The 15,332-nt window shown below is 47.6% G+C and overlaps 1 protein-coding gene across 5 annotated transcripts in view; it reads left to right on the forward strand.

Moving 5' to 3' along the window:
• The window catches only part of MTUS1 (microtubule associated scaffold protein 1), a 141,183-nt gene that overhangs the window by 69,909 nt on the left and 55,942 nt on the right, over window positions 1–15,332 (forward strand). For 2 of the 5 annotated variants that reach the window (XM_071212614.1, XM_071212616.1), the window contains exon 4: window positions 5,424–5,585. The exons of 1 other annotated variant lie outside the window; for it this stretch is intronic. In XM_071212614.1, coding sequence (XP_071068715.1) covers window positions 5,424–5,585 — 162 coding nt within the window. Of the gene's footprint in view, window positions 1–5,423; window positions 5,586–13,456; window positions 13,592–15,332 lie in introns of all 5 variants that reach the window. 2 more of the 5 variants (XM_058289959.2, XM_071212615.1) reach the window with 2 other exon arrangements.

Genomic DNA, 15,332 nt, shown 5'->3' on the forward strand with positions numbered 1-15,332 from the left:
AAAAACAATCACATGTGGAATTAGATTAGAATAGCATTTGAATTAGGATATTAATTCAGGGAAGAATTAACATGTATGTCTTCTTACTCAAACTTTTTATGTCCCTCGTTTAAAATGTTCTTCCCATGTGACCAGCACTGACGTTGGTGAACCTGTTCATAAAGACGAGTTGTCGTATGCATGTGGGTGTGTGTGGGTGGCCGTTTGCTGCTTAAGTGAAGGCGCGCTCTTCTCCTTTCCCCGGGCGTCCAGGAAAGCTGGTGATTGTTGTATGTTTATTTTGCAAGCATCAGAACCACTGCAGCTGAATTACTAAGCATCTGCATTACTGTTGGTGAGAGAATTGGGGGCCTTTAGTGTTCCTTGGGAATGGATGTGATGGCATGGTTTGGAGTATGTATAATTTATTTCCCACATAACTTATTAAATTTTTATCACTTGTGGGTAGACTTAATTTTATATTAACTTATTCCTAGTTTCTGTAGCTAATTACTCCAAAGGCCACTTTCTCTGTATACTAGTGGCTAAAGAACCCAAGGTATAATTACAGCAATAAACATATTCTCATCTTTAATGTTTTACTGCACCGTGTCAGCTTAGTTGGGGTTTTCCTGACTCTTGCAGTTAATGGTCTTACCACTTGGGTGCCTGGTTTTTTATTTTTTAAATATATTTTTATTAGAGAGGTTGCTGCATCAGCTCGCGTGTGTGCGGCGCCATTCCTGGGCAGGCTGCAATTTTTTTTGCATGGGGCGACTCTCCTTACGGGGCGCACTCCTTGTATGTGGGGCTCGCCTATGCGGGGGACACCCCTGCGTGGCACGGCACTCCTTGCGCGCATCAGCACTGCGCATGGGCCAGCTCCACACGGGCCAGGAGGCCCGGGGTTTGAACCCTGGACCTCCCTTGTGGTAGGCGGAGGCCCTATCAGTTGAGCCAAATCAGCTTCCCCTGATTTTTATTTAGGTCATTTTTGTCTTCTAATATACGTAATAGAGTAGTCAGTTTTTTTGGTCAACTAAGTGATACTCATCTTCAAAATCCATAAATTTCTTCCAGCAAAGGAAAGCAATTTTTTTCCCAGTGCTGGAAAGTCTCGTGAAAACATACTGAAGCTTAATTCACGCCTCGCTGAGAGTCCCGGGAGGAGGAGTCCGCTGCCCGGTGGGGTGGCTGTTTCTGTGGCTCTGGAAACCGCCTGCCCCGCTCTTGGAGCGCGTGGACCAGCCTTCTTCCCAGGCGGCCCTAGGCTGGAGCAGCCCCCCACGCTGACGGATCCCACCCCCCTGAGTGCCTCGGCCTCTCCCGGGGAACGAGTCACTTCAAGTAAACGTCAGAACAAGGAGTGCCATTTGGGAGCCCATTTTCTGGCTTTACTTTCCAGTCTTAGGGAGTGGCCTCTCAATGGTTTCATGCAGTACTTTCTGAAGAAAAGTGGCTCATTTCCTAACAGGCTTATAAAAGCATCAGTTAAAGCAGTGACTTCTTTATTTGTTTACGATTTTTCGTTTTCTTTTTCTTAGTAGAATAAAAAGGATAAAGAATAAAAGTAATTATTAGAATCTCCTTTAACTATTGATCCAATTGATCCTTTCTTGGTTTCCTTATCTGTTTTATTGTAAGTATATTTTGTCTGAGTAAGTATTTGACGCCCTTGATGGTAACAATATTTATTAGTTTTTATTATAAAAATATGTTCATTGTAAAAGGAACATTCACATGGAGTGATATGTAAGCTTATAAAGTTTGAAGGGAAATCTCCCCAGTCCTGCCCCCATCCTCTCTTTCTTCCACACCCCATGCGATTGTATCTCATAACAGTTCCACAAAATTCTGGTATGTCCTTCTGGAATTTTCCTAAATATAAACTTAAAAAATAGGTTAATGTTACTATCAAACTTGCCCCCCCCCCCACTTAATATGTCTTTCTGTTGGATTTTTAGTTTTGCAGTACATTCCTTACTATCTTTCTTAAACACAGTAATTCACTAGGTTTTCTAAGGTGCTAATCTTAGTAATTTCTTGATAAGTGAAGGGGTAGTCTAAATCCAGTAGGCAATGTGATACTATCTAAGGCAGGGTGCAATTATTATTTCTTCCAGATTTTCCTAGACAAAAGATGTTTACAGTTATAGGATGAAAACAAATCTGTTGCCTATATGAAAGTCTGTGCGAACTATCCACTTAAAATAAAGCCTCAAAGTCAGGAGTGTCTCTGCAAGTAGATCTTAAATCTTTGTCTTTCACCTCTGGGATAAGTGAGGTGATGTGAAGTGAACTGGTAAATGTCACCTTTTCAGAGCCGTAAGCCCCAGTGTCCTATTCAAGAGCTTAAGAATTTTGTGCTCAAGTTACATGCAGTTTCCCAGTTAACCCAATATTGCCATGCCTTACTATTGGTATTGCTTATGATGTGTATGTTTTACCGATTTATTTACGTGGAGTCCAATTAGAGCTACTTTTAGGTCAACTTTATCTTTAAGCTAAATATTAGGACTGTTGGTGAAACAGCTGCATGCCCTCGTTGTACCCCCACTTTACTACTCCGCTGTGTGGGCATCCCCCCTCACAAGAGGCGAACCTCGAATTCGCTGCCTCTGGTCTCGTCATCTTCCTTACCTGCCATCCTCCGTTCTCCCTGGATTTCCACACTGTATCGCCTTTCGTGGCACAGCACAGGCACCGTCAGACCAGCGGGGAGGAGCAGGGATTGGGGTCTCGCGGTCCCCGGGGAGGCGGGCGAGCCGAGTCACGCACCTGCCAGCCCGGAGCCCTGCCAACGGCAGGCTCTCGACCCCACGTGAGTCGCCAGTCCCCCGGCGATCGTTAGGAGGAGGAAGGGTGAAGGGGGACTTTGGCAGGACCACGGGGGGTGGGGTGTGGGCTGGACTGTGGAAACGGGATCGGGCGGGTCAGAGGAACGTGTGGGCTTGGGGCGAGGATGTGCGGGGCCAGAGAGGGCCCAGGGCCACTCATCCCAAGGCACACTGAGGAGTGACGCAGACGAGGACGCTTTCAGAGTCAGCGCTGTTGAGCATGCCTTTCCGAACAATAAGCTGATTTTCTTCGAACCTTGACTACGTGTGACTGTGTCCCAGAAAGATCGATCTGTTTGCCCAACCTTGCTCATTGTTTCTTTTTTTATTATTTATTTTTAAAATTTATTTCTCTCCCCTTCCCCTATTATCTGCTCTCTGTGTCCACTCACTGTGTGCTCGTCTGTGTCCGCTTACATTTTCATCAGTGGCACTGGGGATCTGTGTCTCTTTTTGTTGCATCATCTTGCTGCATCAGCTCTCCATGTGTACAGTGCCACTCCTGGGCAGGCTGTGCTTTCTCTGTGTAGGGTGGCTCTCCTTGCAGGACACACTCCTTGCGCGTGGGGCTCCCCTACGCGGGGACACCCCTGCGTGGCGCGGCACTCCTTGAGCACATCAGCACTGCGCATGGGCCAGCTCCACACGGGTCAAGGAGACCCGGGATTTGAACCTGGACCTCCCATGTGGTAGATGGGTACTCTATCAGTTGAGCCAAATCCGCTTCCTTCATTGTTTCTGATGGTGATGAATCCTTAAACTATATCTGCCTAAGTTCTGAAAACCTGTTTCCCATCCCTCCAAAAGCAAGTAAACTGATGGTTAAAAATAAATAATGAAATCAATAGATAGTTGATGAGTTGTTTGCTAATTGTTGTCAGTGATGTAAGAACAGACTGTTTGAATAGACAAGCTTATAAAATCGGTCGTGTGTTTAGATGTTCAGTGCAAGTGATTACAGAAGACATTATCAAAGGTTGTCATTTAAACTTGGCCCTGAAAGAAAAATTGAATTCACAAGCATTAATCTCATTCCATGCCAAACGCTGTGCTAGGTTCTGGGGGACATAACTGAGACAGGGAGAGGGGGAAGTGCTTGTCCTGCCCCCGGGTGCTGGGAGGTGGGTCGGAGAGGCACCTGGAGGCGCCCTGGGGCAGCAGGATGGGTGTGGGGCATCTTGGCAGGAAGGGCTCATAGAAAGATCTGATTCTCAACAACGCTTCTCAGGCTTCATCTGCTGGTAAAATGCAGGTCATCATGGCCCACATCCGGGGGAAGGTAGTGAGTTTGGCTTGGAGAGAGGCCACTTTTGAGCAATAAGGAGGTTTTTAGGAGGTGACTCAGCAATGCATCTGGAAAAAGACCTTGACCAAAAGGGGGAAATATCAAGTACAAGTGAGTTTTTATGGCTAAGAGATTTCAGAGTGAGTCAGGAGGCCAATCCAGAAGTTATACTTAGGCGTGTCTTAGGAGGATCTCACTGTCTGCCTGAAGTGGGGGTGCTCCTGGGGGCTCTAGGGACATCTAGACACTCTAGGCAGGGCAGACCATCCCAGGAAATTGGCACCCTGTCAGTGGGCCTTACCTTGTAGTATGGGATGACCCATCTCCCCCAGTGTAGCCGAGTTAGACTCATTTATAATTTCCCTACACATGGCTCTTCTGCCCCTTTTATTTGAACCTATAATTAGCACTGTACTTATTAAATACTTGTCCCAGAGACTGAAATCTTCAGTTTGCTCATAAGCCAGTTGAACCCTGAGTCTCAACAGAATTGCAACACCTGCTCTCCAGTTCATCGGACTCACCCAGGACAACTAACTAAATGTCGATGATGGACAACCACCATCCCCAAAAGCAAAGAGTATCTACAACTGCAAGCAAAACAATTCCTTCTGTCTGCCCCACGGGATCTAATTCCCATCTCAATCGGAGGCAAAGCAGGCCTCCTCATCCCCAAATCCTCGGCATTAAGGAATGAACAGACATAAGGGGGGCGGGTAGCTATGGGCCGCAGTAGACTTATTATTCTAGTAATGCAATAACTGTGACACTGGTGTAAAGACAGTGGTCCCCAGAGGTTCACTTACAGGATGGCAAATAAACTGGAGAATCAAGATGGAAAGTTGATATGGCAAAGAATATTGGTGATTAGCACCACCTCGTGATAGATATTAGGCATTTTCAAATGAAGTTTTTCTCATCCAATTGGGTTTTTCTTCCTACTCTGGCTTAAAAATGTTCACTTGCTTATTTTTTATATGGTAGTCTAGAATTAACTTATTTTTTCATCAACAGTGGGGAGGGGAAGCATTTTCAATTTGTTTATTCTCTGATACCCACTTTTCCCAAAGCTTCTACCGCCCGTGCTCTTTGACAGCTCTCTGCCGCAGAGCGGTGGATTCTTTCCTCCTCCTCTGCTCATTGCCCCATCTCCTCTGCTCTTCTGCCTCTCAGTTATCATAAATAAACAAACCTTTCACCTCTCACCTGAGATCACCTGTCGTGAACATTTTTGGTGCCTCAGCTCACCTGTTAGTGCAGGTGTTGTCCTTTCCAGAATGAAGAGCGATAGAAACTTTCTTTTTTTTTTTTTAAACCCCAAGGAAAACCTTTGGCCTTGAAGACGCCGCAGACTTCCTGGGCGAACGCGCCGAGGCCCCTTCCTGCAGCCAGGCTGTCCCTGAGGAGCTCCACTCTTCAGAGAACGGGGGGCGCCTCCTTTTCGGCCAGCACCCAGAGCGACGGCAGCGCGGACGGCAGTGCCTGTAAGTCCACCTGTGGCGAATGTCCATCTGTGGCAAGCTCGGGTGTGGTGAGAACAGTAGTGGTGAGGAGACTGCAGCCCCACAGGTGGTTTTTCAGAATTTTCGGTTCTGTGCTTTAGAGAGAAATATGCAAGCTGCTGCTGCCTTGGATTTGCCCTGAAAGTTTGGCAGGAGAAACATGCTTTTTTTTTTTTTTTTTGTAAATTGTATTTTTTTGAAGATACATACATCACAAAAAAAACTTTTACACTAAAAAATATAAGGGGTTCCTGTATACCCCGTACCCCCCCCACACCCCACTCCTCCCACACCAACAACCTCCCTCATCATTGTGGCACACTCATCGCACCCGGTGAACACATTTTGGGGCACTGCTGCACCACACAGATAATAGTTTATCCTGTAGTTCACACTCTTCCCCAGTACATTCAGTGAGTTATGTCAGGATATATAAGGTCCAGCATCTGACCCTGCAATATCATTCAGGACAACTCCAAGTCCCAAAAATGCCCCCACATCCCATCTCTTCTTCCCTCTCCCTGCCCTCAGCAACTACTGTGGCCACTTTCTCCACCTTGATGCTAAAATTTCTTCTATTACTTGTCACAATAGTTTTATAGTAGAATATCAGTAAGTCCACTCCAGTCCATATTTTATTCCTCCATTCTGTGGACCCTGGGATGGCGATGTCCCCTCCACCTCTCGATCAAGAGGGGGCTTAGATTCCACATGGATGATGGGTGTAATTCCTCTGCTTACAGTTGTAGGCACTCTTGATTCCCTGGTGTGGTGGTTGACCTTCTTCACCTCCCTGTTAGTTGACCTGGGGAAGACCAACGAACCAGAGAGTAGGAGTCGCCACTCTGCTGAGGCTCAGGACTCAGCTGGCACATGCGCAGTCTAGAGATTCAAGTCTCCTGAGTATGCACCATCCTTAGCACCAACCACAGGTTCAGTAAAAGTGACAGAAGAGGCATGTGTAGAAAAGTCACATCTGAGTCCAGCTCCATCACACTCAGGAGCACAAATTCCAAAGTAGGGCCCTCTGACATGGCTCAGAGCTCCAAATCCATCTGCCATGACCATATACCCTGTGGATCTTCATAGCCCTCAGGAGAACCAGTACCTGGGGTTGTATCTACTTTGGCTTTTTCTGGGGTCCTGCTGAGGTGTGTGTAAGCACGACCCCTCTGATGACTTCCCGACTATTTCTGGAAAACTCTTAGCCATATCAACTCATTAGTAACATATTTTTGAAAGCATTCTTTTCATTTAACAAATGTGCTATGAAGCACTGAAGTGATTATGTGAAAGCCCTCTGGCATAATTTTGCAAGAAGGACCCCAAAGTGTGTGATATGAAGTGCTGGTGTATTTTGGGTTTAAGGAAAGACTAGCAGTCAAACCAGTGGACTCCAATGGGAAATCAGACTCGAAATGCCTTCAATTCCATTGACTTGGTAAAAGTATATTTTGCAATCTAATTTGGATGCTCAATTCAGTGTAAGATGCCTAATACCGCTTTAAGTCTAAAACTTAGTAATTTGAATTCAGGAGAATATTTTATAAAGGTTTTCAGTTACTGTGAATTCTATTTTCTTTGTATAAGATGTGTGAGTTCGTTGAGCTATCCCTTTCACTCAGAAGATGCATTTGGATTTTGTACTCCTTTTATCATTTCTTTCTTAAATTTCCTCATAAAATAATCCCTGGATTAATTAATTCCAACAATTTTGGTGTGCTTGCTGATTAGGAGGCACCATAAATAGATGCAGTGAGGGATACAGGCTGTAAAGGAGATCGTTCTTGCCCCAACAGGCAGTTGAGGAGAAAGAAGACGTTTATACGAGGAACACATCAGCCACACCAACATGTGGGGGTGTTGGGGTGTGGGACCCCCAGCTTTAGGGAGGAATCAGTGTCTTTTCTCTAGTGAGGTCATAGGGACAAGTCGGATAATGTTTGCTCAGCTCTTCTGGGCGTGGCCGCTAGTGCATGGTTGCCATACATAATTTCATTTCCCCCGTAACTTCTGCTGCTTTTATAGGTGAGGAAAGTGAGACCCAGTGAGGTTGTCACTTACCCAAGGTCACACAGTCAGCATGTGGCAGAATCGAGAATGTTTGCGCATGACAAGACATTGAGTGAATGCATGAATTAAGTGGCAGATTTCCAACAGGTCGTTTAGCCACGGTAGCTGGTCTCGTGGAAGTCGCTGTGTACAGAACTTGAGCAGCACTAGAATGTGTTATTTGAAAAATAAGCAGGATTGTGATCTTACTGTTAGTTTTTCCCATTTATTTATTTATTTTTGATGTATCAGAGCCAGGGTTTGAACCTGGGACCTCATATGTGGGGAGCTGGTGCTCAACCGTGCAGCTCCCCTGAGTTGGTTTTTTTTTTGGTTGGCTTTGTTTTTTTTAGGAGGTACCAGGCATTGAACCAGGGACCCGGCACGTGGGAAGCAGGTGCTCAACCTGAGCTACACCCACTGCCCTTAAATGTTGAAGTTGTGACACCAGATCAAAAGGGTTTGCACGCAACGGGCAACTCTTGACAAATCCGAAAAGACAATTCACCCGTGGATTGCTTTAGGAGCATTTCACTTGCAGTTTTTTGTGCTTGCAGCGTGCATTTGAAACACCAGCCGCCCAAACAGAGTCTCCCGCCTGCTGCCGCTCCGTGGTCCGGCGTGCTCACGGCCACGCCGACCCGGCTGCTCGTCCAGGTTGTGCATGCTTTGTCTCTGCCTCCTGGGCTTTTACAAAGGCGTCTCCGTCGCCCGCAGAGCCCGGGCGTGTGGGGCACCCCGGACCCGGGGTCTGCCTTAGCCCGATCTGCCGCCCCGGTGCACCTGCTCTCGGAAGCGCCCGGCTCTCCCCTCCACCCTGACGCGCTGAGCGACGACGCTGAGCATGGCCGCGGCGTCCCTGGCTTAGGCTGGCTCTGTCCTCTTAAATGACTGTACCAGGAGGATTTCGCAGTTGCACAGAAACTGATACTGCTTCACAAATTTTCATCAACTCCACCCTCACCCCGCCGGTCGGTGCAGAGAGGCACTGTGATGTGACCCTGTTGTCACTGCTGGTCCTGGGATCCTGCAGCCTCTGTGTAGTTCCTTTGTTAGCCACGTTTACTGGGAAAAGAAGTAGGTCGATGGTCGCCGCTTTAATTCTTTTCTTTGTAAGCATGCTTGCATTTCTGTTCAATAAATTTACTTAGCATCTTATTACGGCTGTTTTGCTAACTTGTAATTTGTGCTAAATGTAGTATTTCTTGGGCGTATTTATGTGTGTTTAAATGTGAATGAATCCGTGTAGAATCAATTTTACTGCATCTTTTACGTGCTTTGGATCTCTTCCTAAATATAAGCCAGTAGAATTGTCAGCCTTCTTGGTACATCAAATTACTCTTATTATCAAAGGGTGATTATTAAATCCCCATTATATTTGATGGTTTAATTTCTGATGAAATAATTAATAGCTTTTGTGTTGACAGTTACAGGAAAAATATTTTCCTCGAATTAAAATTAAAGCAGCACATCTCTCATTATTTAGCTCAATTATGCTAAAAAATATTTAGCATGTTTACTTTTTAAAGACTACCTTAAACACAGAAAAGCATTTTGAGCTGAAATTTTCCTGCTTCTGGTAATGAAGGGTCATATTAGGAACGAATCTTTTGACTAGTGTTTTGATTCATGTTAGCTGAAAGCAGTTGAGCTCTTTTCAAGAATATTGCTTTCTCACTTTGTCTGCTTATTTCATTGTGATGTGATGTTAGCAGCATCTCTAAGAACTGCTGAGATTGTCTAATGTTATCATACAATTACACTCTGGTTCTCTGTCCTCTTGGATCGTGTAGAAATAACATTAGCAAGTTGTAAGACAACCGAATCAAAATATGTAAGGCAAGGAATTGTCTTATTCGGTGGTCAAAGTACGTTCTGTGTGAGTGTTCTTTTAAGCATGGAAGGTTTAAAAGCTAAAATGCTATTGTTTTCTTTCTGGATATTAGCATAAAACATGGCACGGTAGTTTCTATACCACATGTGTCATTTGTAGAGACCAAATTTTTTAAGCTCCCTCAGATGCAGTTATCTAATTTTTAAGATTATTAAAGTAGCTGGAGAAAAAGAAATGATACATTGTGACTGTGCTGGGAATAGAGCTGAAGGTCTGAGGGTCTTTGTACAAGCGTAGAGGCGGTCTTCAGAGAGGTGATTTTGGCTCGTTAGCTGGAATTTGAGGTGGAAGATTTACTCGCCCTTCCACCTGGTGGTCTTTGAGAGGCAGATGGTGAGGGCAGATGCTAGAGACGCTCACCACAGCTCTCTGCCCTCCCTTGGAAACAGAAGTAAACGAACTGAAGGAGGCGGGCGCTCTCTCCTTCCCCTTCCTTCTTCACCGAGCGAGGCGGTTGGGAACAGAAAAAGGCACTCAACTTGGACTCATTCTCCTTTTCCACCAACTCCTGGGACATTGGGCAGCCCCTCACTTCTCTCGGTGGATAATCTCCTCGGATGAATAAGGAAGAATTAGATCCTCCGTGACCCTTTCCACAGCTCACGGGTCCCCTTCACCGCAGCAGGGTGGAGCCGGCAGCACGGAAGGAGGGGGCTGCGCGAACAAGCTCCTAGACGGAGAATGACTCAGTTAGCCCAGGTTTTTCTCACCACGGGAACGGCAAGTGGTAGCGTCTTACCTGCCGACACTGGCTGAGTGTAGGAGCCAGTGGGCGCAGTGTGGAAGGTTTCTCGGGCGGCCTGCAGGCTCAGAGGGCAAGTTTTGTGATCGGCGAGTGAGCCCGCTGGAGATGAGGAGGGGTCTGTAGTGCGAAATATGCTCAGTGCTTATGCACTTCTTAATGCGCGCTTCAAGAATCATCATGTTCCAGGCTGGCATTGGCTTCTTTCATTCTTTCTTTTTGTGATGCTAAGGTTACGTGCGTCATTTTTCTTATCAAAAAGTTGAGTAATTTTGCTTTTGGAATTTGAAAGCTTAGACATCATTTGCGATTTGATTTTAAGCCAGGTGGGCAGATGAATTGACATAGGGGGTTCACCAAAAATTCAGGAAGTGAGCAGAATGTTGGCTCTGTGTGTATGTACATAATTTAGTAAACAAAACAAAAACTAATTTTAACTAGATGCTAGAATGTAGTGTGAAGCGTTAATTTGCAAGTAACGCCTAAAACAGTGAGACTCCTATCTAATAGGGAAAGCATTTTTAGGCTTTTCTGAGAATTTCCCTTCAGTTTCTCTTTGGACTTCGCCTCCTGCTCTCTTTTCACTTGGCCACGGGGAAATAAAAAGTATCTATCGTTCTGGCGTAACTGAGATAGCTTGGACCAAGGTTGTCCGTGGAGCAGGGACAGTGCTAAACTGCATGTCAGAGCTGGCCGAGACCTAAGTGGCTTCGGGTGCTGACCACCCAGCCTGACGGCCGTTGAGCACCATGTCAGGGGGCTCTGAGGACACGCTCGGCCTCGGTGGGGCCGTGTGCACGGGTCTGTCCCCATGCCTGGTATTCAGACTCACAGGGCATGCATAGGGCAGAGCGATTCAGCATGGCCAGGCAGTGGCCGTGCCCAGACCAGCACCCAGATACTGGGATGCCGCTCCATTGCTGCATTGCTCGAACCTCACGCGCTCCCTTGTTCCGCTGGATTGCTACCACCGGAAAGTTCAGCATTTGGGCATGTTACCTTTGGACTAGGGAGAGTTTAGACATCATCAGGATACCCAACCAGCTGCCCGGTTAGGAACTGAAGTAGAGGGCAGGAGAAGTACACCCTCCAAGCTGTGGATTCCTGGAGAGCAGTGGCGCAGCCTGCGTGTGGGGAGAATTGAGAGAGAGATGTGGGAGAGCTTGCCGTGCAAGCGCCTGCCGCTCGGCACCGTTTGTCCCCACCATTGGTAGAATGGGGAAGAGAGAAGGCGGGAAGTGTGGAGAGCAGACGATCGTAGAACGTATGAATATATACCGTGATTACAATGTATCAATATACACCGTGTCTATGTATTTATACACAAACCTCTCAGACGTTTCACCCTTGACGTGTGAACTGTGACCCGGGCGTGTTACTAGGTTGATGGTGGATCTGGCCCGGTGTTGTCCTGAGACATTTTCCAGGAAAACAAGTCCTGCTCCTTGTGTGACAGTGAAAAGGGACAGGGACATTGTGCCTCAGGAGAAGTGTCTCGCTTTAGTGAGAAATCCTTTTACCAGGTCTTTGTGGACTGAAGGTCTTTGTGTCTAAGGCTTGGAAAAGTATGAATTCAGCCACATGATTTTATGATAGGTCTGTAAATTGAACTCAGTTTACATTTTCAATATCTAAATAGGTGCCCGAACTTATTTGGTGCTAAATATAATGGAAAATTATTTTTTAAAAAAGGAAGACTAAAATCCAGATTGTTATACTCTATCTTCACAGCTAAGACTCTATGACATCGTTCACTCCTTTCATGCATTTCGATTCGGCAAAAACTGAAATGATACCCAGTATCTATTTTGTATGACAGTCTAAAGCAATCGCTCTATGAAATTTTGATCCTGTCATTTTAAGACTGTGACGTCATTTCCCATCCATTCTTTTAAAACAACTGATGTTGAATTTCGCAGTAGCAGTAGCCTCGGTGGTGTCATTCCCATCGGCTTCCTCTATCAACTTCTAGAAAACTAGGCCCAGCTTCTGGGAAAAGAGAGGCCTTAGCAAGGAGAGAGGAAACTGGCAGGAGCTCTCGACAGCACGGCCAGCGCTGCTACCTTGACCTGGTCTGGAAAGGGTGCCTGGGCATGGGAGAAAGTTCAAGATCCCTCCTTGTAGAGGACTGGACGTGGAGCAGGGCATGTAACGTGACCGTCACGTCTAGAAGCACCGCTGCGGGAGGTGGGACAGGTTAGCCCCGGGAAGACGTAACCGGCCTTCACATTTATTGCGTGTTGTAGACAAGGCAGACCTCTCACCCTTTTCTAGAAATGGGGGATGAGGAGAGGCATCAAGGTTGGTAATTTTAAAAATATGATTATAAATGTTGACTATTAGAGTAGAATTGGATGCTTAGAATAGGCCCTGAAGAGCGTTTAAACAGTAAAAATCCAGCTTGTGCTGGTGAGGGGGAAATTAAGCCTGGAATCCAGTAGGGGCGGGAGAACTCGCTGATTTCCTGGCTTCCCCAGGGAGTCACGGTGACCTAAGCACGCAGTGGTCTGGATGGCAAAAAGGAGAGGTGAGAACTGGAACTCGCTTTCCTGAGGCAGCCGCAATTTGTGTTGTAGCGATTAACTTTCATGGAGAAAGAACCGGGAACTTTCCAAGTACGTTGTTGGAATTTTTCTCTTGGACGGATGGAGCGAAAGGAACAGAGCGGTCTCTTTTCACTCTTGGGCGTTTTGTAAAATGTTAATCTCTTACGTGGAAGAGCGCAATACTGCCGTTACCCTTCCTTGTGGGAGCAAAGCCTCTAGATAGAAGGCCTTTTCAGAGGCTGGAAGGTGCCCGCTCTGGTCCGGTGGACGCCCGTGACCGTGGTGGAGAGAGTCACAGTTCAGCTGCGCTTTGGCCGTGGTTGACCTGATAGTTTATCCGCACCCTTTTGTCCTGGATGGAAGCCGAACGGGACAGGATGCAGGACCTGAGGGCCCACAGCTGAGCTGCGCCAGGACAGCGTGGGGCCCCCCTGGGTGGCAGTGTCCCTCGCGCGGCCCTGGCTGCGACATCCGAGGCGGGGCCTGCCCGATGGTTTTGTCTCCGCGGCGCTGGGTCGTGGCCGGCCGCTGTGTGCGGGCTGGAGGAGAAGGGGCGCGTTGTCGCAGGGGTCGCTGTATCCCACGACCACGCAACACGGGGGTTTCTGCTCTCCCACAGCTGGGCATGCCGCGGCCAGCAGGCCCGAGGAGAAGCCCCCAGAAGCGGCGTTCCCGGGCGGACCCTCGGGGACATCGTGTCGGAGGCCCCCGGTCCCCAGGGCTCACGCACACCTCCTGAAATCGTCCCCAAAAGGTACGTCCTCACTGCGGAGGGGGCCGGAGGCGGCAGCGGGGCCCAGTCCACCCAGCAGGGGTCCTAAGGGGGCTCTGGATAAGGGGGCGGGGGCCTCTGCACCCGAGGGAGCGCCGCTGCACGAGCCTGTGGGTTCCCTGGTGAAGACGCCATAGGGAGAAATCAGAGGGCAGGAAAAGGCGTGAGGAAGGAGGAGAAGGTGAAACTCCCCGCGTCCAGTTATCCCGAGGTGGTGCCGAGAGCGGTGAGGAGAGGGGAGCGGCCGAGTGAGTGACCTCCCGCCTCGCTGGGTGGGTCGCATTTCTTTCTATACTCGTGTCTTCCTTCTTCAGCCCAGGACGTTGTTCCTTCTCTCTTTTTTCTGCTCTTCCTTCCTGCCTTGGATTAACTCACTTTGCAATTGCTGTGGTTAAGCATGACTTTCGGGAAGTGAACTTGGCCCAACGGACAGAGCGTCCGCCTACCACATGGGAGGTCCAGGGTTCAAACCCCGAGCCTCCTTGACCCGTGTGGAGCTGGCCCATGCGCAGTGCTGATGCGCGCAAGGAGGGCCCTGCCATGCAGGGGTGTCCCCCACGTAGGGGAGCCCCACAGGCAAGGGGTGCACCCCGTAAGGAGAGCCGCCCAGCGTGAAAGAAAGTGCAGCCTGCCCAGGAATGGCGCCGCACACACAGAGAGCTGACACAGCAAGATGACGCAACAAAAAGAAACACAGATTCCCGTGCCGCTGACAACAACAGAAGTGGACAAAGAAGACGCAGCAAATAGACACAGAGAACAGACAACTGGGTGGGTGGGAAGAAGGGGAGAGAAATAAATCTTAAAAAAAAAAAAGAATGACTTTCAGGCTTACAGAATTTGTGGTACATACGTAATACGCGGTATCTCATGCAGCCTTATCACCGTGGATCTGAGGCGCCTCGGACGTTTCCTTCAGGCCGCGTGGATTGAAAGACGGCTTGGGTGGAACAGTGTTTGTGAACCTGACCTACAACAGCTCATCCGTATTTATACTAGACGGTTTGGAAAATGTAGAAAGACGCAAAGAACCCTGCCTCATCCCATCAACCACCAGTCACTGCTGTGTTTTCTTCCGTTTTTCCCTCTACATGTGTACAAGGCTTTGTTTTTGTTTCAACAAAACGGAGGTCCTGGAATGTTCCCTCTTCCGTACCTTGCTTCTTAAAGGTTCAGTAGCACATCCATCGTGAGAGCGGCTTCCTTTTGCCTGGCTCTGTAATAATCCAGTGCTATCCAGTTCCATTTTCGCCCAGTGTAGTTCCTGTGGACAATTTCTGACTTTTACAATCACGCATGACACAGAGATGAACATCTTCAACTGTGATTCATTCATTTTTTCCAGGTTTTGCTTTCTTCCATGGGCTGTCCCTGAAAGAGGAATGAACTGGGTTAAACACATGAACCTTTTTGAAGTTGTCAGTAATTATGACTCAGTAGCTTTCCCGAAGCTGTTAGCCTCCTGCTAGACATGTGAGTGTCTCTTGACCTCCTTACCGACGTTGACATCTGTCTGTATGGGCATGCGTGTGTGTAGGCACACACGTACGCACATTTGCACGCACACGTACGTGGACACACATACATCAAGGATCATGCGGGTACTTGTTAATCACCTAGTAAATGTTTATCAACACGTCTTCTTTCCCCTGAATTGAAGAGAAAATAGACGTTAACACTGGCAAACAGATTCTCCCACGTGCACGACAGGCTCTCATCTGTG

This window comes from Dasypus novemcinctus, chromosome 29 (assembly GCF_030445035.2).
Source record: "Dasypus novemcinctus isolate mDasNov1 chromosome 29, mDasNov1.1.hap2, whole genome shotgun sequence".
Lineage (NCBI taxonomy): Eukaryota > Metazoa > Chordata > Mammalia > Cingulata > Dasypodidae > Dasypus > Dasypus novemcinctus.